Source organism: Acipenser ruthenus, chromosome 10 (assembly GCF_902713425.1).
Source record: "Acipenser ruthenus chromosome 10, fAciRut3.2 maternal haplotype, whole genome shotgun sequence".
NCBI classification, from domain to species: Eukaryota; Metazoa; Chordata; class Actinopteri; order Acipenseriformes; family Acipenseridae; genus Acipenser; species Acipenser ruthenus.
This window is the reverse complement of record NC_081198.1, coordinates 46849869-46874936: the sequence shown is the minus strand read 5'-3', so window position 1 is coordinate 46874936 and position 25068 is coordinate 46849869. Positions and strand designations below refer to the sequence as shown.

Here is a 25068-nt window from a genome sequence, read left to right as displayed (position 1 = left end):
GGAACATACAGCTGGCGTGTTTAGTGACGTGTTGTGTCCCCTTCAAATTATCTAAAATGAAAAGATATTTATTCCACACACTGGGTCTGATTTAAAAATATTATATATATATATATAGAGAGAGTGTTATTTGTGAAACTATTTTTAATTTTCTGTATTACTGTTAACAAAGTCAACAGCCTAGAATAGTTTTACATACAGCTGTTTTTAAAATAAAATACCCTAAACATCCTTTCGATCTGAAACATCCTCTACCCACCTCTTTCTCGTTTAGGAATACGTGGAAAATGTTTACAGTTGTGAGGTTTTTCTGAACACACACTGCAGTCCAAGAAGCCACTGGATTAAACTAGTAGGAAAGTGGTTAGAAAATACTGTTTTTCTCTTCCGCCAAAAGAAGAAAATCTGATACATGGTGACACTTTACTTACATTATCTCAATTCCATATATAATTCAGGGGCTGGCCCTTTTCTGTAAATGTTCTGAGGATTTAATATAGAGTACTACAGAATACATTTCAGTGATTCCATTACAGAATGCAGGGAAACCCCATTTGTACTGCTTCAGATTCTGTACACTCCACTGTGATGTTACTCCTTTTATCTTGCAGGTATTTGTGTAACCCGAAGCGTCTTATAATTACTACACTGACAGTGTGTTACTGTTACTGTACAGTAGTGAATAGAAAATGACTTTTTTCATTTGCATATTTCAGTTTAGTTTAAATGTTAAATGAACTTGTCTGCACTCAAAGTAAAAACTCCGATCTACAGAACCACTGGCATACAAAGTACTTGAAATTGAAATTCTAAGACATTTAAAAAATACACAAATATACTTACCAAGTTTCTGCAAATATCGTGTAATGTTAAGCTGATTTGCTATAAAATTGTTTGATAAGTTGTGTAACTCCTTCAATGCGTAACCCTTACACCAACAGGCTACCAATGAACATCAAAAGGAGGGCCTGCATGCTGAATCAGTGTCTAAATAGAATTATAACTGAGAAACTCGCTGGGAGTTTGTACAACGATAAACGGAGCAGTTCTGTACAGCAGTACCGATGTTTAATTTTATTAGGATTGACACATTTTCATTTCAATTATTTTTTTCTAATTGCATGTTGGGCACTATCAACATTTACCTTTTACATAAGCTGTACTTTATCTGTTTAAGGTAAGTAGCAAGGGAACGTACAGCATTTGTGTGTCACATAGATTCATAAGATAACTGTTTTCTGAGCAAATTTAGCGTTTTATTTCCACTGCTTTGAACAAACAGTGTTTTCTTTCCGTACGGTCGCTACTTGTGTATAAAACACTCAAATAGTTTCGAGATGTCCCATTTGTAGCAGGACATTTTTCCCATAATACAATGCAGGCAAACAAATATAGATTGAAGATGGCGGCTGACAGTGACGTGAGTATTCGTTTACAGTAACTACAGTTATAACAACATTATTATTATTATTATTATGTTGTCATTCTGTTTTACAATATATAATGTACATACTGTAACACAATGACGCTTTGCATTGTTTACAGCCCGAGTCGGACGTGTTTGAAATCACGGACTTCACCACCGCCTCGGGATGGGAAAGGTAGCGATATGTTCTTCCTGCTGTTGACAATTCCACATCAGCCATGGGGTTGTTCGTAGAAAATCAGCGACTGTCATTTGTTGTTATTAAACTTTACTAAACTAGATGGAAATATGGTTATGCGTTTGAAAAACAAATAATTATCATTTTAACACCTGCCTGTCTTGCATTTCGCTTTCGTTTTGTTGTAGTCAAAATCCAAAAGCAAACTCGAAACCCGAGCAATGGAGTCTCTATTACACAAACCATTCAAAGCAGCAACTTAAATGAAAAAAATAAATTCACCTGCACAATGTTAGTATCTTATTTAGACCTTAAACGACACACAAAATAGTCACAAAAAGCAGTGCGTACTGTGTTTCTGTACCCATATTGCATAAAAAATATTAAAAGAATATAATTATACCCCCCCCCCCCCCCCCCCCCCTTGTATTTTCTTTAAATTCAGGACTTTAATAACTTTATAATATACTTGGTGGCCTTGATGTGACAGTTTGCTTTGCACCCATTACAAAATACCAACTTATTGCAAAACGTGATTATTTTAGATGCATTAGCGTTGCCCGTAATATAATTATGCCGTGCTACAGTCAATTCAATGCACCTGTATTGTGTCAAAAATACAGTCAAACCTGCGTAGAAAGACCACTGATCTGGAGTGATCACTTTGTTTAATCCCCATGTTTATACATTTTTAAATCTGTAAATAAACCTTTATACCGCTTTTTGTTTCAATTTAGTACATGCATACTGCAGTATATATTTTTGTATTGGACCAAATAATGTCACTTTTATCATTGTAATGTATGCACTCGTCTATCAATCCAAAAATCAATCCATTTGATTCAAGTAAAATAGCTGCTTGAATGGGGCAGATCTGGCTTATGTTTTAAGCCTTTAAAAAAAAATGGCTTTAGTCATGTGAACGATTCCCTTTAGGCATTTTTTTTTTTAAATCTGTCTACAGCAATGTAACTTGACAATGCACTTGGTGCTTTTTATTTATTCCTTTGTGGTTTTAGGTTTGTTTCAAAGGTAGAGGAAGTGCTGAATGATTGGAAACTGATTGGAAGTAGCGTGCACAAACCTCTGGAGAAGGTATGGTAATTAAGTGTGGGAAATGTACTGTTCAATTTAACAGAACAGTGCCTTGGAAGTCTTATGAAAATTGTATAGATTATTATTATTATTATTATTATTATTATTATTATTATTATTATTATTATTTTGCATGATTGAAATGTATTGTGCCCCCCCCACCCTCCAATAAATAAATAAATAAATAAATAAGTAAAAGCCTTGCAGGTTAAAACTCTTATCTTAACTTGGAGCCAGGGGGTGTTTGTAAAATTATTAATATGACATTCCTAATCAATAAATGTTTTTTACAGTAGAGCAATGCAGTATCTTTTGATTGGTATGGCCGTATTCATAAAGCAGTAATGTTCCAATAAATGCATAGGACCGCCCATAATGTAAAACACAGTAAATACCAGAGATAGATAGCTGGTTAGCATGTGTTTTTTTTTTTTTTTCATGACAACAGGGCAAAAGACACTGCACACAACCATCTTAATTTTGTTGCAGTTTAGGAAGATTTTTAGAGCTTGTTTTATTTACAGTATTTCTTTTTTTGTGTGTGTGTAATTTTATGTTCAGGGCGAATATAACAGTGGCACCTGGGAAGAAAAGACAGAAGAAATTTCCTTTGCAGACTACAAATTCACAGTAACGCATCACTATTTAAAAGAAGAGTCACCCGACGGGGAAGAAAAAGAGGAACCAGAGGAAGGTATGCAACCTTTTGAACAGCGCTCGGTATATTGCTGTAGAAATATTATGATGAGGATGCAGATGAACTACAGAATTCAAACACACATGTGCTGTAAATGGTTTGCTTGATGTTATGATTAATTTAAACACTGAGTTCTTGCATTCTTTTTTGGATAGATGTTTTTTACGTACATGAATACCGGTAATTCGTTCCCTTACTTATATTCTGTAAACTTAATTGTGTGCCCTTTTTCACTTACAGATGCATTCCCTGCAGCTATGCAAGATTTGCTGTGCATGAACAATGATTTTCCACCCAGAGCTCACTGTTTAGTCAGATGGTGCGTATTTTGTATTGACCTTTGTTACATTTGAGGAGAGATAACATACTGTAAAGCTTTCTTAATTTGATTGAAAGATGGACTGTGACCCTTACTAAGGTGTTGTATGTGTTTACATGACATCTTTGTAATTCAGGAAACATAGTGCTTTCAGTCCTCTGTCTTGAGCTATATACATGTTTATTGTTGCTGTTGCATTACAAATGGTCTGGAGATTGGGCTTTTACAATGTTGTTTACTACTCTGTACTGTGCCCTAATGCCATTGATGAGTGTGGTTTGCACAAATCTAAGCATAGACTGTTCATTTTTTTCTGTTCCCTTTGAGGTTGTGGTTACATTGCTTCAAACATTTCTACTTCAAAACAAAAATACCCCAACTTGAAAATATTTTTGTGTGTGTGTTTTACAGGTATGGGGTGCGTGAGTTTGTTGTAATTTCTCCAGGAGCCAACAATGATGCAATCATCAGTGAATCAAAGTGTAATCTGCTGTTAAGTTCTGTGTCAATTGCCTTGGGGAACACAGGCAGGTAGGTGGCAGTATGCATCACTGTATGTGCTTTGTGAAAAACAAAATTATTTCCATTACATGAGAGTAGATGTTAAAACTTCATGCTGATTTTAGACTCAGCTCTCGCCAAGATAAGCACCAACTAAGATGTAGCTTTACAGTAAACTAATGTGATCCATCTGAGTTTCCATCCATTTGCATTTCCTTCCATCTGATGATGTAGATATCCTTCTGCCTGGTGTTGATGGCTAAAGTGTAATGCTGGCTCCAGGGATCAGCTTATTTTGCCTCCCTGGCACATCAGAACACACAACGGCTACGATGCTGGCTCCAGGGATCAACCACTGTGCGGTCTCCCAGGGCCTCAGCGTGACAACCGTCTGGATTGAGCTGAGTAGTGTACATCTCTGGGGTCTTCAAGTGGGCACCTTCCATCCTTGGTGTTTCATCGACTAGCCCATGACACCTCAAGAGACCTCGACGGTGACTTTGGCGTCCCAGAATCACCCCCCTCCATCCCCCACTCAGCTCAGCCCAGCTGACTTACCTATGCATCAATGTTGCTTTCTTTCTATTGTGCTTGAAATCCCCAACCAGAATCTTTCCGTCTCAACCAGAGCCAGTTGCTGCTCCTCTCTGCTGCTTCAGATAAGTTCTTCACTGTGCAGCGCAACTCTTAGCCACTGAATCTGACGTCTCTGAGAAACCGGGTTGTAGAGTGTGCCACAAATCCTTGTCAACCCACCTCCACTGGGTAAACCCAGACTCTCCATCCTCGCTGTTCCGCTTCAGCAGCTAGTTGAGCTGAAGAAACCAAAGTTTCTTCCTTTCATACGCCTCATCCACTGCATCCTCCCATGGCACTGCTAACTCTACCAGGTGAACGAGGCGTGCTGATCCAGACCACAAGACAAAATCTGGTCGAAGGTTAGTGGTGGCAATCTCAGGTGGAAAAATAAGCTGTTGATCAACATCTGCCAGCATTTTGCAGTCTCTAGCAGCTTCCAGTTGTCCTAAACAAGGCTTGGTTTTCTTTGCTCTCCTACCCAGAGATTTAGGTTCTGTGGTGATGGGAGAACATCATATGTTGAACTGATGAGAAAACTGATCCTGCTCTGTTCCATTATCCATAGGTCTCGCCAGGCGACCTTTCGTTGTTCCACACTCTCCCATTTCATCCATTCTCCCTGCTTGGCCTGGGAAACTGCCTTTACGCACCTCGTCCTCTCCTGCTTTTGCACCTCGTTGACTACCAGCTTCCTCCGTTGAGCTGGGGCTGCCTTGTGCCATGTAGGAGGAGCTGAACTGAGACCAAGACCTCCTCTTCCATGCTGAACTTGCCCCATGATATCACCGATTCGAAGGGCAGCCTTCCACGGCTTCCTTTGCTGCCTCCCTTACGCATTTATCGCATGACTCTACTAATGTGATTTCCAGTCAAACCTTGGCACTCTTAAATTCCTCTGTTAGAGCAGAGACTGGTAGCTGCAGTATTCGTTTACCATAAAGTCCCACTCTGCTGAGGCAACGTGGAACTCCCAACCATTTCCTGATGTATGAACTGATTAAAGCTTCCAGCTTCTCTACTGTTGTCAAGGAAACCTCGTACACAGTCAGTGGCCACAGCAACCTTGGCAGTAGACCAAATTGAAAGCACCAGAGTTTCAGTTTGCCCGGTAAAGCACTGCTGTCTATGCTCTTCAACCCTTGCACTGCTTGTTGTCTCAATTCTCCCTCACGAGCTGTGTCCTTTAGGTCCCCAACATACCATCTCCCAAGACTTTTCACTGGCTTCTCAGACACTGTTGGTATTGCCTCACCATTAATGTAGAACCTTTTATCCACTACTTTACCTTTAACTATAGAGACGCTCCTTGATTTAGCGGGCTTGAATTTCATTCGTGCCCATTCAATGTTATTGGTTAATTTGCCCAATAACCAATTAGTGCAGGCTACTGTTGTAGTCATGGTTGTCATGTCATCCGTATATGCTCGAATTGGTGGTAGTCGCATTCCAGAAGCCAAGCGCTCTCCTCCCACTACCCATTTTGATGCACTAATGATTACTTCCATTGCCATGGTAAAAGCCAGTGGAGAAATGGTGCATACTGCCATTATTCCAACTTCTAGGCATTGCCATGTAGTGCTGAATTCTGAAGTTGAAAAACAAAATTACAAATCTCCAAAGTAGGCTTTCACTAAATTTGTTATTGTCATCGGTACACTGAAAAAATCAAATGCTGCCCAAAGAAGTTCACGTGGCACTGAACCGTATGCATTAGGCAAATCCAGGAATGTAACATGGAGCTCCTTCCTCTCCTTTTTAGCTGGTTGAATTTGTTGCCAGATCACACTGATGTGTTCTAAGCATCCCGGGAAACCTGGAATGCCGGTCTTTTGTACTGAAGTGTCAATGAAGCTGTTCTTTAATAGGTAAGTTGACAATCTCTGATCAGTAATGCTGAAGAAAATCTTGTCTTCCACATTTAACAGGGAAATAGGGCGAAACTGACTGATGCTTGTAGAATCTTATTCTTTTGGTATAAAGACTCCACCTGCTTGGCTCCATGATCTTGGTACAACCTCTTTTTTCCAAGCCACTTTCATCAATTTCCACCGGATTTGTAGAACTCCAGAAGCACTCTTGTACAGTCTGTACGGAACTCCATTAGGCCCTGAAGATGATGAAGCCCTTGCTTTTTTCACAGCTTGCCCTGCTTCTTCCCACTTAGGTGCACAGTCCTCCATTTGGTATTCTGATGGATTGATAGGTGGGATGTCTGAAGGAATCGACATAAGCTCCTTCTTTTTTGAATCTGCGTGTGTTTCCTCAAATTATCTCTCCAGCTCAACCGCTTCAGCAGCTAGTTGAGCATACCAAAGTTTCTTCCTCTCAATATAATACATAAAGAGTAAAGAGTACACAGTACCAAATAGCTTGTTAATTACTGTTCCACTTCTGTTGATAATATTAGTTGTAATGTAGCACTAACAGTTAAAGAAGAACTTTTTTTAAAAACGCTTTTTATTCTTTGCTTTAAAAACTTTTGAGCAACTTAGCAATATTTTAAAATTAATTTGGATAATGCATTAATAATAATCTCTACATACATTTTTAACCAGCTCGGTATGCAGTAAGGGTCTAGTTGTTTAGTACCAGACAAATAATTCAAACAGTGAAAGTATTGATGAGTCTTGCAACATTGTGCCCACTAGATGGAGATGTTCAGTTGTTTTTCAGACTCACAAAACATAATAATTATAATCTAAATTTATTTTAGGAGAAGCAGTTTTAGTGTAAACTGTGTTTAAAAAGCATGATTTACATTTATAGGTACAATAAAATTGATAAATATCTTCATCAGCCAGGTACCACTGTTTGTACAAATCCAGCAGAAGTGGCGACGGATGTATGCTGGTGAATGTCAGGGTCCTGGGGTCCGCACTGACTTTGAAATGGTCCACCTTCGCAAAGTGCCAAACCAGTACAATCACCTGTCGGGACTGCTGGATATCTTCAAGTCAAAGATCGTAAGTATTCACTCGGCAAGCACGTCTAAATACCTGCTCTAATGATATGTAATTCAGGGGGGCAGGGTCAAGTGTCTTTTAGGGTTTTTTGATTGTTTTATATATTTAAGACGCATGTTACCTTTAGATGTTCCCATTATATTACAGATACAGTTTGGGGAGAAAAGTTGTCCCCATTTTGATTAAACTACAGAATAAAGCAATAATTTAGTAAAGAAAGCACAGGTTTATTACTTTAGTGAAACCAGGATTTCTATACCGGTGAAAGAGGATTTGAGCATCAATTTACTGAACCTGTAATAATATATAGTGCCGCTAAACTTTATGGTTTTAAAAATGGGAACATACTGTACTCTTTTTTACATTGGACCTAAAAGTGACCTCCCCCATATTATGCTAGCGGGACTCTTGTGCTCTGATGCTAGTTTGAGTTCAAATTGTTTTTTCAGGGTTGCCCGTTGACTCCCATACCCCCCATCAATATAGCAATCCGGTTCACATACATCCTTCAGGACTGGCAGCAATATTCCTGGCCCCAGCAACCTCCAGGTATGGTTTTCTATCAAGGAACTGTATTGTTCCCTGCTTTCTATTTAATTGATTAGTAAGTTAGTTAGGTGTGTGTGTGTGTGTGTGTATACATATATATATATATATATATATATATATAAAGGCTCACTGAACACTATAAAACTAACTGTACTATGCTTACATGCTTGCATCAGTTGCAAAGTCACTTACAATTACGCCTCACCCGAAAGACGGAGCACAAGGAGGTTAAGTGACTTGCTCAAGATCACACAATGAGTCAGTGGCTGAGGTGGGATTTGAACCGGGGACCTCCTGGTTACAAGCCCTTTTCTTTAACCACTGGACCACACAGCCTCCTTATATATGTCCATTATATATACGGATAAGTGAATAAATATCAATTATGATTATTTTGTAGACTTTGATGCACTTCTGGGAGGGGAAGTTGGAGGAGTGGAATTTGGGAAGCTGCCATTTGGAGCCTGTGAGGATCCTATTAGGTAGGACATAGTGGTTGTGGGAGGAAGTTGTTAAACATTTTTTTAATCCTACCAACCAATTCAGTGCAGCAAACTGTTATTGGTGCATGTACCCCAGAGTACTTTTACAGCAGTGGTGTAAAATAAATACCTGGAAAAATAAACATGATTTAACTTATCCACTAACTTCTGTAGTAGCAATTTGAACTGTGTTAATATGTTTATCTAGCAATTGGATCATACGGTGTAAAGTACTGTGCATTATTTTTGCTCCTTTTTTCTTTTAGTGAACTTCACTTAGCCACAACTTGGCCTCACCTGACTGAAGGCATTATTGTTGATAATGACGTTTATTCGTAAGTAACAATGCAAATGTCCCAATGTACACAGAACATTGTTCTGTGTTGTATGCAGTATGTCTGTCTTATCTTACTAAAACAACATTTCAATTTGGTGTTGTATTGTTTAAGTATATTCAATACTGTATCTGTACATGTGTGGTATGAATATTCTTTAGTTTTTCAAATCTTTAAACTCAACTGGTGTATAAACAGCCTTGAATTTTGTGTTTTTCTTTAGCGATTTAGATCCTGTTCAGGCTCCTCATTGGTCGGTGAGAGTGAGAAAAGCAGATAACCCTCAGTGCCTGTTGGGTAAGAAATGTGTTTGTTTTGTTTTTTGTTTGTAAGATTGACAGGGTAGCCTTGTGGGTGCGTACTCGCTGCTTGCTGACAGGCAGGAGATCGAGACGGAGGTTGGAGTTTGATACGCCCCGCAGGCGAACAGGTTTTATGTACATATAAACAGCACACTGCTCACGTGACACTACCAGCAATGGTGATGCACAGAGTACATACAACAGAGTGCACGAAAACAAAAATAAAACACTGTACAAAAAACTGTAAACTGAAAGGTGCTGTGAAAAAGGCGTGCACTACTCCAAATAAATGGAGGCCCCGCTTATTCACCTTGCTCTCTATACTGTGGTGGGATCTACAATCCCTGAACAAATCCCTGATTAGTAAACAAACTCCGACCCTGGTTAAACACACAGTGATCGGCGGTTTTGACTTGCTTACTCTTCGGTATCCAGCCCTGGTTCACACACACAGCTGTTGGCGAATTTCAGCTTCTTTACGCTCTGATCCCGGGTCACTCTTGCGGTGATCAGAGGATTACAGTAAGGTCTTTAGGTCTCTTTGTCTGGGTAGTGTGGACGATGTTCAGCCCGTTGGCCTTGGCTTTGCAGCAGCCCTGAGGTGAATAAATGGGACCTTTTACATTTTACACAAAAAACCCTCTTCATGTGCAGGGTTCGTGCCCTGCCACAAAGATACTACATTTAAAGTTGATGGTATAAAAAGAAATGTGTTCATCCTCGCCCTCATTCATTTAAAATGCCACTTTCTCCAACTGATTATCCCCTGCTGTGGATGCATAATAATAATAATTTAAAAAATCTGTAATTCATTTTCAGTGTCATAAAATAATGATTAATAGGGAGTCTTTTTTATATTTCTGTGTATTTTTGTGTTTTAGGTGATTTCCTTAGTGAATTCTTTAAACTCTGTTGTCGGAAGGAGTCTACTGAGGAAATTCTAGGAAGGTCACCTTTGGAGGAAGAGGGAAAAGGTAAACTAAAATTACTGTTTAACATAGTGCATTTTGAAAGTGGAAAGACATTATACAGTCATTTATTAAAACGAAACATGAAACAATTGATTTTTTTTTTTGTTGTGTGAATAAAAGATTATTTTTATTTATTTATTAATTTATTTATTTATTTTACAGAGAATGCGGATATTAGTCAAGCCTTGTCCAAACTGACTGAGCCAACCACTGTTCCCATTCATAAACTGTCCGTGTCCAGCATGGTTCACAGTGCACGGAAAAGGATGCGCAGACATCGGCGTGTGGAGGAGTCACCACTCAGTAACGAGGTCCTTAATTCAATTTTATTGGTATGTATATTCTTCATCTTAGTACCCAAAAGCTCGATTTTAGAAATATTTATTTGATTGCATTTTTTTTTTTTAAATAAACAAACTTTTGTGTTATTGGTAGTAAACACTTTTAAGTGTTTTAAGAATTGATTACTGGTTCCAGTGCTGCCCTTTTAAATAAGTAATATTTCCTTTTCACATATTGTTTTTTCAAACCCTTTCTGAGGTAGACTAGAAAAGGATTTCCGATTTAATATAATATTAAAGACAAAAAGGATATTGTTGATTTTAATGGATTTACATTTGTCTTTTATTTAGTACCTTTTCCCAGATGCAGCTGAAAAACCATCCAATGGATCTGAAGCAAAACCTGGTGCATCTAATGCAAACAGCCCACCTGAAAAAGAACCTGAGAACTATGTATGTTGAGTATGGCAGAATTAATAATGTCTTGAAAAGAATGACCAGAATAGCTAAATTAAATTGTCTTGCATTTGATCATCAAATTCTGATTTACTGAAAAATGTTTTTCCCCTGGAAACACTTTTTTTTCTTCTTTTTTTAATAAAGTTACAATATAATTATTGTTATTCAGTGGGCTTAGCCAATGCTTGCTATGGTAAAGGGTAACTGCAGTCCACTTGAACCAGTCCTGACTTGTATATTCATTTTTATTTTGTTTTCCTTTAGAACCTGTACAACCAGTTCAAGTCCTCTCCTGCTGACAGTCTTACCTACAAACTGTCCCTCTGTCTCTGCATGGTCAACTTCTATCACGGAGGAGTTAAGGGGGTGGTACAGCTCTGGCAGGAGTTTGTGTTGGAAATGCGTTACAGATGGGAAAACAATTATCTCGTGCCAGGGTAAGGATTCACAGTGCTTTTGAAAGGTGGTAGTTTACAGTTTATCTTTTGTAAGGCCTGGGTCAGGGTGATTGGGCATTGTTATCCATAGGCAATTCAAATTTGGCCTTTAAGTGTAACCCGCAAGTATTTAGATAATCCCTTCATAAAAAATAATAGTTGGATATATTACATATATCGTGATTGTTGGATATCAGCCAATAGGAATCGACTGATGGATGGTTAAGCAGCTGTTCATACACGCTACAGGATGCATGTCAGTGGTCCCTAGACATAACAAAATGTAGATCTTATTACTAAAGAATGTCCTTAGCCTTCTCAGCATCACATTGCTGGAATCCCCTTTCACATGAAAGTAAGATGTATTATTACCTTTAAAGGAGTGACAAATTACCTTTCTGAAATTCGTGCACCTGTTTCACAGCTTCTGATTTATTGTGCAGTTATTTTCTTGTGTTCCTGCAACCCAGTTGCTTTAAACAGGACACAGGGACTAGCCTATATGAACAAACTAAATTACACAATCTCTACTACATCTTTTATTTTAGTTTTGAGTCTCACTCGCCTTAATTGATAACAGTTGTAAACTAATTTCTCCCTTTGCAGGTTAGCCAGTGGACCTCCTGATCTAAGATGCTGCTTATTGCACCAGAAGCTGCAGGTGATTTTATCTATATAAAACATGTATTTGTGGTCTGTGAAAGTATTGAACTATGATATGACTTGTTAAATTAGATTGTGGCCAATATGTTTCTCTTGTGATTTACTGAATACAATGTAAATCTATTCAGTAAAAAGAAAAACAAGATTAATCAATAATCAGATTCTGTGTTTGCTGTAATAGATGAGACAGAAATCCTAAGATATCGAAGATATACTATTAAACAAATAATAACTTTATGTATTTGCTGAAGTATTGTTTGCCAGTAGCAAGTTGTGTAGTTTAATTGTGGCTGACAGATGAGTACTTATTTTCTGTAGTCCATAAGGTAAATTTGAGAGAGAAAAAAAAGTGTTTCCGTTTCCTTTAACACCAAAGATACTAAATATCATTAGGGAATGTTACATTAAGATCAATCTCAGTTCTAGCAGACAGCTCTGATTAGGCAAGTGACAAAATGTATATCTCGAGGCCACTGTAGCTCATCACAATGTATAATCTTGCTTAAAATGTGCTTTTATTTAATGCTGGGCAGAAACACTGGTAATGCATAGACACCAGTGGCTTCTCAAGCAGTTGGGATTCCATCTCGAGACCATATTCCAGTTTACACATGCAAAATATCTCCAATCTCTTTGTTTCCAGATGTTAAACTGTTGCATTGAGAGGAAGAAAGCCAGAGACAATGGGAAGAGACCAAGCCCCTTGGACAGTTCTGCTGGCAGTGCGGGAGAGAGGAAGGCGTCCGGCAGTGACAATGGGAAGGCCGCACAGAATTCCTCGGGGACTGAGGACCGGAGAGAGAGAGGAGAGGCCAACCAGGGGAAGTCCTGGGAATCCTGGAGTGACAGTGAGGAAGAGTTCTTCGAGTGCCTCAGTGACACAGAGGAGATGAAAGAAAACACACAGGACAATGAAAAGAAGGAGGGACCTCCAAAAGAAAATAAAGGGTCACCAAGGCTGAAAGCTGAAGGCCGTCTGCGTCCGCATGGGAAACTGACCCTGCTGCATTACATTCAAGAGCCCTTGTATATCCCAGTAACACAAGTAGGTTTGGTGTCAAATTTACAATTCACCAGGAAAAACATTAACACTTTAAAACTAGGATATTTGTGTATGAATGCTGTTTAAGGTAAATCTCTCTCTCTGATTGAGGACAGGCACAGCCAGTCACTCGTTGCCCTTCCTCTCAATCAAAACTAGCAGGCAGTAAGTCTCAATTGAGTGCCCCTCTGTAAACAATCATTTGATCAAATATAACAACTCCAAAAAGCACACAAAACAAACCAATTTCCACATATAAATTACACCAACACAGGTATGTTTAAAAGAAAACAGTAAAGAGTAAATGTACACTTACATGCTGAATACAGTAATTACATGTCCTTTCTCTTGAAAATACAAAAGGGTAGACTGCTCCTCACACCTATTGCCTGCTTGCAGTTTGCGTGAAGATGACTGGACAGGCAACAATTGCATTCATCATGCATGATTCGTACTTCAATAGGTCTTCTTTGAATTAGCGTTATCTTTGAATTAGTCAGCCATGGTTTTTGTTTTCACTGAGAGAATAACACACTTGACACTGGAGAAAGTTCAGTGTCAGTCAGTACTGAGATCATTGTATCCGGGTCGATCCTGTACGTGACCATTCTAATAGGGCTAATCTGCATTGAAAAAAAAAAAAAATATATATATATATATATATATGGTATCTCTGACACCAGGTAATAATAATAATAATAATAATGTGTCACTCTCAGATTCTCACCTCCAACAACATTAATTAGTATATTGCTAATATGCTACACTGAGTACCTCGCAGGACTATTTTTAATCTTTCAAGAGCTCAGATGGTGATGATGATGAAGCTTAGTGTTCAGGATATTATTTTAAAACTGTTCTTTTTTTCACTTTTAAATACAATACATTTAAACACATTGTTGATCCGATCAATGCCAGTTTTACTGATATCACCTGTAATCCAGTACTGGAATCCTGTCTGACAAAAATCAAAATTCAATGCCATAGTCTGCTGTTAGATTGACAGCATTACACAAACACATCAGTGTGAGATTGATTTAACAGACATTTTTTAAAAATACTGTTCCACTAAATAAATAAGCTGACCAATTGAGGTAGTGACAGAGATAGCAAATAAACATGGACCATTCAAAATAAGATTTTTTTTTTTTTGCTGTGTAAAGTAACATTTTGTGAATAATTGATTGGAAGAGTTTATACAATGTACTTAATTTACTGTTATATAAAACAACGTTCAAGCCCTAAATTATTATTTTTATAACTTCTGCATTTTAAATTGTTCATTTTAGAAAAACACATTTTTTTTTTTTTTTTTTAAATCTTTCGAAGCTATGTTTTTTTATTAATTATTGTTAGTCGTTGTTCCTATAACCTGTATAAAGTAATGGTTTATACACTTGGAGTCTTTTCCTCACTGCCAAGGGGAGTGTTCTTGGGTCAGTAAGGGATTGAAGGTTATTGAGATTTTGTGTTGGCTCTTGAGCAGTGTAATAAAGTGCAGGAGCTGTCAGCGCAGGTATTGAAGCTAATAAAGGGATGCTGGGCAGGTGATGTTTCCTTTGGATTTCATTAAAAATTAGGAAGTTGGGAGATCGAAGAGGCCAGCTAAGGTGTCATCCCCTTTCATTCTGTTTTGACATGTCCCTGAAAGAGAGAACCCATCCAGTCTGGTGCAGGCAGCTTAATTACAGGGAGTGACCTTTTTGTCTCTGCAGGAGCCGGCTCCAATGACAGAGGATTTGCTAGAAGAACAGTCGGAGGTGTTGGCCAAATTAGGGACATCGGCTGAAGGAGCACATCTGCGAGCTCGAATGCAGAGCGCCTGTCTACTTTCAGACATGGAATCCTTCAAGGTATGACACTACGTGTAGATCACTAACCATGATGTGGAAAATTCTATAACACCAGGGCACCACCTTGCTCCTTTTGTATCCTGATATCCCCAAAGCCATCCATCTACTTTTAATAGTCCTGTATACTTAAAGGTATTTTGCAGGTACTGAGTAGCAGTGCCTCAGATTTAAATATAGATCTTCTGGGTCAAAATGAATTGAGTTTAATGTGTGAAAACATGTTTTCTCATTTGTATCCTACTCTTTCCTGACCTTTTATGACCCCTTGATACCGTTTACTTCTCTGCAATGAAAGATGATAGTCTTTTATTATCTAAATCATTTGTTCAACCATATAATTAATATGTAAGAATATATTGGTTCTGTCTGCACTAGGTACTGAAATATGGAAGCACATTTTTGGTGACATGTTCAGTATGTGCCAGTCTAGAAGTGAAAATGATGTAGTCAGGTATTAATAACCCCCCTAGCCTAATATAATTACTAAATTTAGCCAGCCCCACATAATTGTGCTTACCGAAGCATAATCTGGCATTTGGTTTTTAATTATCAGCTTCCTTGGGGATGCTTGCAGAGCCTTTAGTGTGATAAATTGTGTGACTTAAAAACATGACAGATCTACTTTCTCGCAGCAGTGTCTCTAAATACTTGTGCAAACAGCAGCTACACAGCACTGTAAAGTATTGTTATATTTAACAAAGCAGGTAGAGAATCACCCTGAACCAACTAAATGAACGTTGAATACATTTTGCATCACTTTTTCCTTAGCCAGGATTTAAATTTTTCTCTCCAAAATATAAAATACATATTGAGTGCATAATGTAATATATTGGGAGAGTAATCGCTTGACACCCCTGATTTACAAATTTTAATCTGTTAATCATGGTTTTAATCGCATATTTAATTGATACAATTACTGCATCCATCTCATTAAAATTTGTTTTATTACTGATATTATTATTATTAATAATATTATTAACATCATCCAAAAAACAGCGCATCATAAAAACCCTGTTTTCTTATTTCTGGATTCATTTAGGTGGCCCCTCTTTATTGTTTTAAATAATGTTAAATTGGAGTAAGTTTATTACTTGCTTCACTGCATTTCAAATTAAACTATATTTTCTTATCAGTTTCCTTTATTTATTTAATTTATATAGCGCCTTTCATACCAAAGTATCACAAGGCACTGTACATAAATGCATAAAAATACAATAAAATATACTAATAATAATAATAATAATAATAATAATAATAATAATAATAATAATAATAATAATAAATCATTAAAAGCTAGCAATTATGTTTTTAAAAGGTTATTACATTGTTTTTTATAACTTGAAAATATTTAAATAAAACACTGAGTAACTGTTATATGTGCTTTAATTGTAAACAATATCTTTTAAAATAAATGTGGTAATTGAAATAAAGTCAGTAGCATTGTTTATACAGGGTGTCCCACTGAAAGTAGCCCCCTGTAAGTAGTACAAGTATTACAATTTAGAAATAAATAATAAATACATAATGACATGATGGAGCAGCACAGACATGTACAGGAAAACTCAGTTTATAAATGTTTCTCCAACGTGTACATGGACTGAATGCCAACGTCTAACTAAAATACGGGTCTATTTTCAAGTGGGACACCCTGTATCATACTGACATGATGTAGCTTGAGGCACAGACTTGCAGGATCCCGAAAAAAAAGAACTATGTCGAAACTGACGGGTTTCATGTGTTGTGTTGTTCTGTTGTTGCTGCCTGTAGCAGAAGAACTGTTAGAAAGTACATTTTGAGAAGTGAAGGCGTGTTTATTATTATTATTATTATTATTATTATTTGTTTATTTAGCAGACGCCTTTATCCAAGGCGACTTACAGAGACTAGGGTGTGTGAACTATGCATCAGCTGCAGAGTCACTTACAGTTACGTCTCACCCGAAAGACGAAGCACAAGGAGGTTAAGTGACTTGCTCAGGGTCACACAATGAGTCAGTGGTTGAGGTGGGATTTGAACCGGAGATCTCCTGGTTACAAGCCCTTTTCTTTAACCACTGGACCACACAGCATGGTGGTGGTGCAGCAGATTAGATGCATTCTGTGATACTTACTGGAACTAACAGATACAAGTAACTGTCTTTCTATCCAATGAACTGTCAAAGTCTTTTTTAAAAATAAACTTTGATTTTATAAGTCCTTCACTTGTTTAGTGTTTTGTTCCATAATGCAGTTCCGTGACTAACTTTCTGTTCAAACGACGACTGCACTTAACACGCGTAAAAAATAAATGAATGCATTAATTGCAGAAGTTACCTGTGATTAATTGACAGCCATATATATATATATATATATATATATATATAAAATGAAGTAATTGATAAATTGAAAGTCACTATTTCTACAATTATTTGCATCTGCCACCTTCAGATAGCATGGTAGAAATTATATATATATATATATATATATATATATATATATATATATATATATATATATATGAGCTCAATGTTTAATTCTCCTATGTTTTTGTCACATTAGGCAGCTAACCCCGGTTGCTGTTTGGAAGACTTTGTGAGGTGGTACTCTCCCCGGGATTATGTTGAGGAGGAGGGGGAGCTGAGCGCCAGGATGAAGATACCTGGGAACATGTGGGCGGAGGCCTGGGAGACGGCCAAGCCAGCCCCAGCACGCAGGCAAAGGAGGCTTTTCGATGACACCAGGGAGGCGGAAAAGGTAGACCGCTGCACTGCACTAATAATAATGTTGGATAAAGGAAACTGTAAAAGGCCACTATATTTCCCAATAGACTCCCTTCTATTCCACACCATAGGAGTCCTCTGATGCCATTTCCAAGTAGTGACCCTTGCTTAGAGAGGTAGGACTGTTACAACTGTGGTATTTAAGACATTTTCCCATGTTCAGCAGGATGTCTCCCTTGCTGGATTGAGCCAGTTATGGTCTTTCTTTTCTATTTAGTTATACCAACACACCCTGAGCGATCCTTTACATAATTGACAAGTAATTTTAGCTCATGCAGCTTAAGGCAATGATATGGTGACTAATTATTTGACCTGTATCATTTTACAAAATATGTTGCGCTAAAAAAAAGGAACAATTAAGAAGAATTAAACAAAGTACAATATGCCTCAAAGAAGAAATGTGTTTCATGTAAATGTATTAAAAAATACATCTATACACTGCACACTGTAGATCATTTGAGAATATTAAAATAGTTGCCATGGCATCAACAACCTATAAATAGATCCACTGTTTGTTGCACACAGGCTTCCTTGAGAAATAAATGTTAACACAGTGCTGGATAGCTGTCTTACAATGTTTAGCAAAAGCCTTGAGTCTTCCTTTTATATGTTTTGTTTTAGGATCATGACAACTGATTTGTATCTGAAAATCAGTTAATAGGTCCTAATAATGTATTTTAATCTTTGAGATACCAATGTTCCTTTAAGTGAATTATTACACTTTCACTGTCAGAATTGCACTCAAATATTATTTTTGTATTGTTATTTTGAGTTCATCAATGGGGTGATGTATAATGTGAATTGCTTTTAAATGTATTGTTTTTCGATATGTTTAGCAGTGAGTGACAGTACTGTATCATATAACCTGTAAAATAACATGGGAAGGCAGCAAATGAATTTGATGCATTTTAAAGGTAGCTGAAAGATATAATTTGTTTTGGGAATTAAAATGGAGGGATACAGCTTGATGTTTGGTATCTTTTTTTTCTTTTTTTCTAACACTTCTTGATTTCATTGTTTTCTTATTTTTTTTTCTGGCAGATGATAGCATAAGGGATTTACAGTCTGCAAACAATCTGTTAACATTAATGTTAATCTCCCATACTTTTTCATCAAGGTTCTGCATTATTTAGCTGTTCAGAAGCCTGCTGACCTTACAAGACATTTATTGCCCTGCATTATCCATGCTGCCATTCTCAAAGAGAAAGAGGAAGGCAAGTACTGCACTGAATATAAACATTGGTGTAAAACTGCATTTTTATTTCGTCATTTTTTACAAAACTATATACTATAATTATTTCGACAGAATCGACAGAAGATATTGCTTCTGTAAAAAAAGGAATTCTGCAGATAATCTCTAATGCCAGCAAGCTTTTACGTCATCCCAACCCGGATTATAAGAAACTGGAGGTGAGAGTTTATGAAAATACATACACACACACAAGAAATACTTTTGTCAGAACCTTACTAAAAAGTTAATAGTACTTTTAACTTTTTTTGTATTTATTTGTCATATAGGAAATTATTAACCAGATAATGGCTGTGGAAACCATTATTGCCAGGGCTCGGTCTCTAAAAGCAAAGTTTGGGATCAGTAAATGCGAAAACATTGAGGAAAGGGAGGATCTGGAAAGGTAAGGATACTTGATTGAGTGATACCTATTCCTTCAAGATACTTTTCTGGGGTCAAAATGATGAATCTGGAAAAGCAAAAACTGTTTTGAAATCTGTAATTTTATATGAATACTTTAAAGAAAAGATAAAGTATGCAGATTAATGTATTATTTATGGTCCTTTCTTGTTCTCAGCAGGGACTCTTATGTACTGCTCTTCTGCAACCGTTCCCTCAATCTCACTGGCTTGCCAGCATTTTTAAAAAGTGTTTTTTGTTTTTGTTTTTTGTTTTAACTAAATGTAAGTAGATTCAGACATGAGTTTACAAGAGCTCGGAATCAACCAGTGACTGCAGACTGTGAACTGGTAGAATCCAGACAGGGACAAACAAGGAATATAAGAAGCTGTATTTAATATGTTCATTATTCAGTGTACACAAGAATAATCACTTATTAATAATCCATTACAAAGACATTTTTTTCCATTTGTTGTTAAATTGTTAATCCAAAGTGGTTCAGATCCCATTTGTCATTTCTGTTAATGCATGTTGATTAAATTCACAATTCAAAACTGTCCTACTAATGTATAATTTAATAGATAATACATGGTTTGTTTGTAGCTGACTGAATATATTAAAAGATAATTCAGTATGAATAACATATTCATACAAAAGATAAAAAAAGACTGATAATTTGACAGGACTTCCTTTTTTTTCAGATGAAACCGATGCAGAAAAAAGTAAATGAATCTTGTTTAAAAACCACATGGCTATAACAGCAATACAGAAATACTCTTTATGTGATAGTGTGGCAAATCTGTAACAACATATTAGTAATAATAATAATAATAATAATAATAATAATAATAATCGCAAGTGTTCCCATCATAGATCAAGATCAGATATTGCTTTAAAGGTGATAGAGCTGGGAATCCAAATTCATTCTCAATGTCACTTCAATTAATAATGCTGTCAGTCCTACTCCATCATGTTCTTGTTTTACTGAGACACCAAGGGCCAAGCAGTCAGTCTGGGTGGATTGCAATAAGAGGACCTGGTGCTGAAATTCCTGTCAGATGCCATAGAGATCTGACTCTTTATCTCTTTATTACAAGGTTTGTGAATTCTTTGCTGGAGGAACCAGAGGTATCAGTGGTTGGAGCAGGAAGAGGGCCAGCCGGAAGCATTATTCACAATTTATTTGTCAGTGCTCAGAGGGTAAAAACATATTTAACTTAACCTTTTGTGTGTGTGCGCGCTCATTAGATATGCTTTTCCCTACTGGCTGCAAAACTATCTCCTTGCTACGTGTTCTCTCTGCAGCGTGCCTTTAAACCTTTCCTTTCTCCTGCTCCCACAGTGAAACAACCTGTCCAGTAATAAAGAATGGCTCATCAGTATGATGTGATCTAAAAACAGTACCTTTGTTCTTTAAGTTTGAAAATATAATTCTTTTAAATCAACTAAGGATATTTTGGAAAAGTACATAAGAAACATGCAGTTGGATTGCTTTGCCCCATTTTTGCTGTTTCACTCTGTTAGGGTAATCTCCTAATTCATTTAATTGCCATATGAACATTATTAGATTAAGAAAGGGGTAGATTAAGAAAGGGGTTTTAACAATATTTGCCTCAGTTGTGGGAGTTCTCTACCGAACTTGATAATTTATGTTTTTATAATGAAGAAAAAACCACCTCAAATGTATTCTGCATGGACTGCAAGATTTACAGACAACATCTAACTGGCCAAAACGTCAGGAGCTGTGTAATGATACAATAATAAAGTATATACAGTTAAATATATATATACATTTTAAGGTGGTATTTCATTGACATTTTTCCCTGTTTGAAAAACAGGAAATACATGTTATATATTTTTTTAAAACCTCTGTCCTACCTTTTATAATCATCTCCGACCTTTTTTTATTTTTATTTTTTGGTTCTTTTTCATCGTCTTCTTTCTTTCCTAACGCTGCTTATCTCTCACCCTTTTCAAGCTGGCTGAATCTACTGATGAGGTAACAACCAGCCTTTACCTCCTCACTCCTCATCTTCACATTCTAGTGTGTCGCATGCTGATGCTTCTGGGTACAGTGTATGGCAGGGAGTTTGAAACGGAAACAAATGCCATGTAGGACAAGGGCAATTAGAAACTTGTGAGTGAAGGTGAATTGCAATGTAGGGCACACTAGGGTCTAGTTGGCATTTGGGTGTTAAGGGTATTCAATTCTCTAAGCTTATTATTTGACTTCAGCTTCGGTTGATCGACCACTGGTGTCCAAAGGTTCACAGTGTTAAAATTGGCTTTTTGTTCTTAATAATGTATACACCTTTTTATTTATTTTTTTTAAAGATTTGTTTAATTACTTTTTAAAAAAAATTTTATTAGGACCTTTTTAAAAAGGATTTGAAGAATTTTGAATTTGAATCATGAGCTAGGTTTTTCTTTCACCTGTTTTTATTCACCTGTAATTGTAAAGATGTATACTTTTTTTTTAAATACTGCGCTGGTAGTGGCTCTTAGAAGGGATGCAAATTTAGCTGACATTTTGGTCCACAGTAAAAAAAAAATAATAATAATAATATTAATAATAGACGCATTAAAGGACATTAAAACCTGTAAAAGCACATATAAAGTATGCAAATATATTTGTAAAGATAAAAGTGAAATTGTGAATAGAGAAAATAAATATTCAGTCATAAGAAACTTGGTCTTGCAAAACTAGCAACCTTGTTTATGGTATATTTTGCCAAAAATGTAACACAAAATATCTAAAAGTTCTAATTTGACAATTCTTTTTGGTTGGATTTATTGTTTAATTACTGTATTGATAGATCTCCTGTGTTTGTTTGACACACCTGAACCTTTAAGCATCTACATGTTCTGGCTCTTAACTCTCATCATCATATACTTTGGAATTACTCCTTTTACTAAATGTGTTCTTTTGCTGATTGAGAGAATTAAACTAATTTCAAACAATAACTTGTGTGGAGTTCTTACGTAAGCGTTTTCATGGGGGCATCTCTCCTGTTTAGTCACTAGTATTGAATTGTTTTTAAAGGCTGCCTTGATGACCCTTATGGATGAGGAGTCTGTGAAGTCTGGCTCTCAGGAGGAACGGAGACAGAACTCAGGAGCCGTTTCGGATTTTCCTCCTCCAGCTGGCCGTGAAATAATTCTGCGGACCGTAGTGCCCCGACCTGCTCCGTACTCTAAACCACTCCCTCAGCGCATGTTCTGTGTGCTAATGAAAGAAGATTTCAGATTGGCAGGGGCATTTTCATCCGATACTTCATTTTTCTGATTTTTTTATATATTTTTTCTCTCTTGGCATTGAGTGTTGACGGTGATTCTACCAAACCATCCCCCCACCCCCTCACCCCTCACTTCCAATTCTTTGTGGTGCAACTCTCAGCTTAAGGGTTAACAAAATCCTTTCGCTGTCAGCTTTGAAACCTGTTGTGTTTACGTAGAACCCATGCGTTACGCGAGTACTAAATTAATAAGGCATATTTCATAATGTACAGTAGCTGAAGTTTTGGTGAGCCACTTAACTCTTGTTTATAAAAAAGTTTTGTTCCGATGCATAATGTTTGGAGGCCAGCAATTTAAGTTTTAGTACTATTATTTTTTTATCACAAATGCATGCATGTTGAAATTAAGGCAGTTGTTTTCATTATAACTACAAATGGGTGAAAGTGCAGTGAACTTACACAGATTATATATTGTATATGTATATCCCTCCATATTAATATATACTGTAGAGCAAGTAGCATGATATCAGTACAGTTTATATAACCTGTTATGTAAAATGCTATTAATTGCAGAGTATTCTATTTAATAACCATGTGGACATGTCATCAAGGTTGTTTTTTTTGCCAAATTTGTAACTGTCAACAAAAAACTATTTTGCTAATTAAATGTTTGACAAATAAGTGTTTAGCATTGATATATGGGTATTTTAAAGGTACTTTTAGCCTGAAAATAAAAGCATTCCTTCTTCCTACTGAGTACAAGTCCATTTTTCTGTAATGAAATTGTGATGGAAACTTGTTATGCTCATTAATGTTTCTGCTAATATCTGAATAAGGCAGATTGGTAAAAGAGGGAGGGGACCTTAAGCAACATCTTAATTATCCCCTGCTGGGAATGAAATCTTATATTTTTGCATACATCTGGAAAACTGCTTGTTATGAAACTGGGTATTAAGCTATTTAGCATACGTTATTCAAGTATCATATCCTGGGGATATATGAAGGTGTAACACTCACATTTTTGCATATAAATGGAGAATTACTAAAATTGTTATTAAATATTTCATTGTTAAGTCTTATTCTATGCTATTCTATTGGTGCAATCATTTCATCATACTGATCTCTCTCTCTAATTTGAATTTACAGCCATGGCAGGGGATGCCTGTTACTGACATACGTGTTGGTCATGCAGTATAATCCTAAGAAATGATCTTAAATCTTGGCAATAACAGGATGTTTCTCAGATCTAATTCAATAGTGTAAATTAGGTCTCCACATGAATCTGATTAGAATTCTTCAAATATACCACGAGGAGAGTTGCCTTTCAGCAAGGCTAATGCCCATGTTCTCCCTTCCCAATACAATACTTTTAAGTCACCTCTGGCTAGACTACTGCACCAAGTTGTCCCAGCATTCCTGTGCTCCATATCTGGACTCCTCCTGTTATTGTCAGCCAGTTACTGTGGCTTTGTCTTTAAATTGTTTGAGCTTTACATATTATGTTTGAATAAATTGTATATTTTAATGGTATGACTTTTTTTATAATGAACCAACTCAGTACATTAAATGTAATATTTTCCCACCAGGTGGCACTGTGCGCAAAGTTACCGAGGTAATTAAAAGATATTTTGAAAGGTGAAGAATTTCTTACATGAAGGACACTAAATAAACATTTATATTGTACAGTAATTTGATCTAGGTTAGCATTGGAGTCTAATGTGTTTCAATTGCAAAAGCATCACTCCTTATTTTAAGTTCACTGCAGTGGTACTGTAAACAGAAAACCTGGCAAGTTATTTTAAGGTACACGGCGAATCTCACATATCTGTCTCCATAGTAACTCTCATCCATGCACTCCTTTGATCTCAAAACAATGAGCCCTTTTAGACCAATGCAGTCTTTTTACTTTGTGTTGAGTGTTCATCTTGAACATAAAACCGCAATCACTAAGCTGTTAAAAATAACTAAACCACAATACCATACTGGTTAAGGATAGACGCCTTTCTTTCCTCAGGAATCCGATTCAGTTTCATCCGACGTTTAGAACAAGTAATAAGAACATTTTCTATACATTACTTGGCTACCAGATCATACAATGATATTATAAACCACTTTCACAAAGCTAATTACTGGCAATGTTGACAACAGAATTGTAATGACAAAGGTATATTTGGATAGGAGTAAAACAATCACCTTACCTTGCAATTAGCCCCATTCGTAAACCAGGGAAACAGATTGGCCCCAGTCGGACGAATGATGCACAAAAGCACTCCCTGCTCCTGATGTAAAACACACATCAATTTATTTAACAT

General features: G+C 36.7%; 1 protein-coding gene across 2 annotated transcripts; it reads left to right on the top strand.

Moving 5' to 3' along the window:
* The first annotated feature begins 1039 nt into the window (after positions 1-1039).
* On the top strand, positions 1040-24281 carry LOC117409365 (rab3 GTPase-activating protein catalytic subunit-like). Of its 2 annotated transcripts, XM_034015320.3 has the most exons (25): positions 1040-1420; positions 1546-1601; positions 2624-2699; positions 3261-3393; positions 3637-3715; positions 4127-4246; positions 7593-7758; positions 8208-8307; positions 8708-8789; positions 9056-9124; positions 9348-9421; positions 10308-10400; positions 10560-10729; positions 11030-11131; positions 11402-11574; positions 12181-12235; positions 12881-13282; positions 14995-15132; positions 17670-17864; positions 19008-19104; positions 19197-19300; positions 19409-19524; positions 20618-20720; positions 21499-21519; positions 22564-24281. In XM_034015320.3, exons 1-25 carry the CDS (start codon positions 1376-1378, stop codon positions 22804-22806), a joined length of 3012 nt encoding a protein of 1003 aa, XP_033871211.3. In that variant the 5' UTR covers positions 1040-1375; the 3' UTR covers positions 22807-24281. The 2 variants fall into 2 exon arrangements, with proteins under 2 accessions (XP_033871211.3, XP_033871222.3); XM_034015331.3 differs by lacking the exon at positions 21499-21519 and having other exon boundaries at positions 1042-1420.
* The last annotated feature ends 787 nt before the right edge of the window (positions 24282-25068 follow it).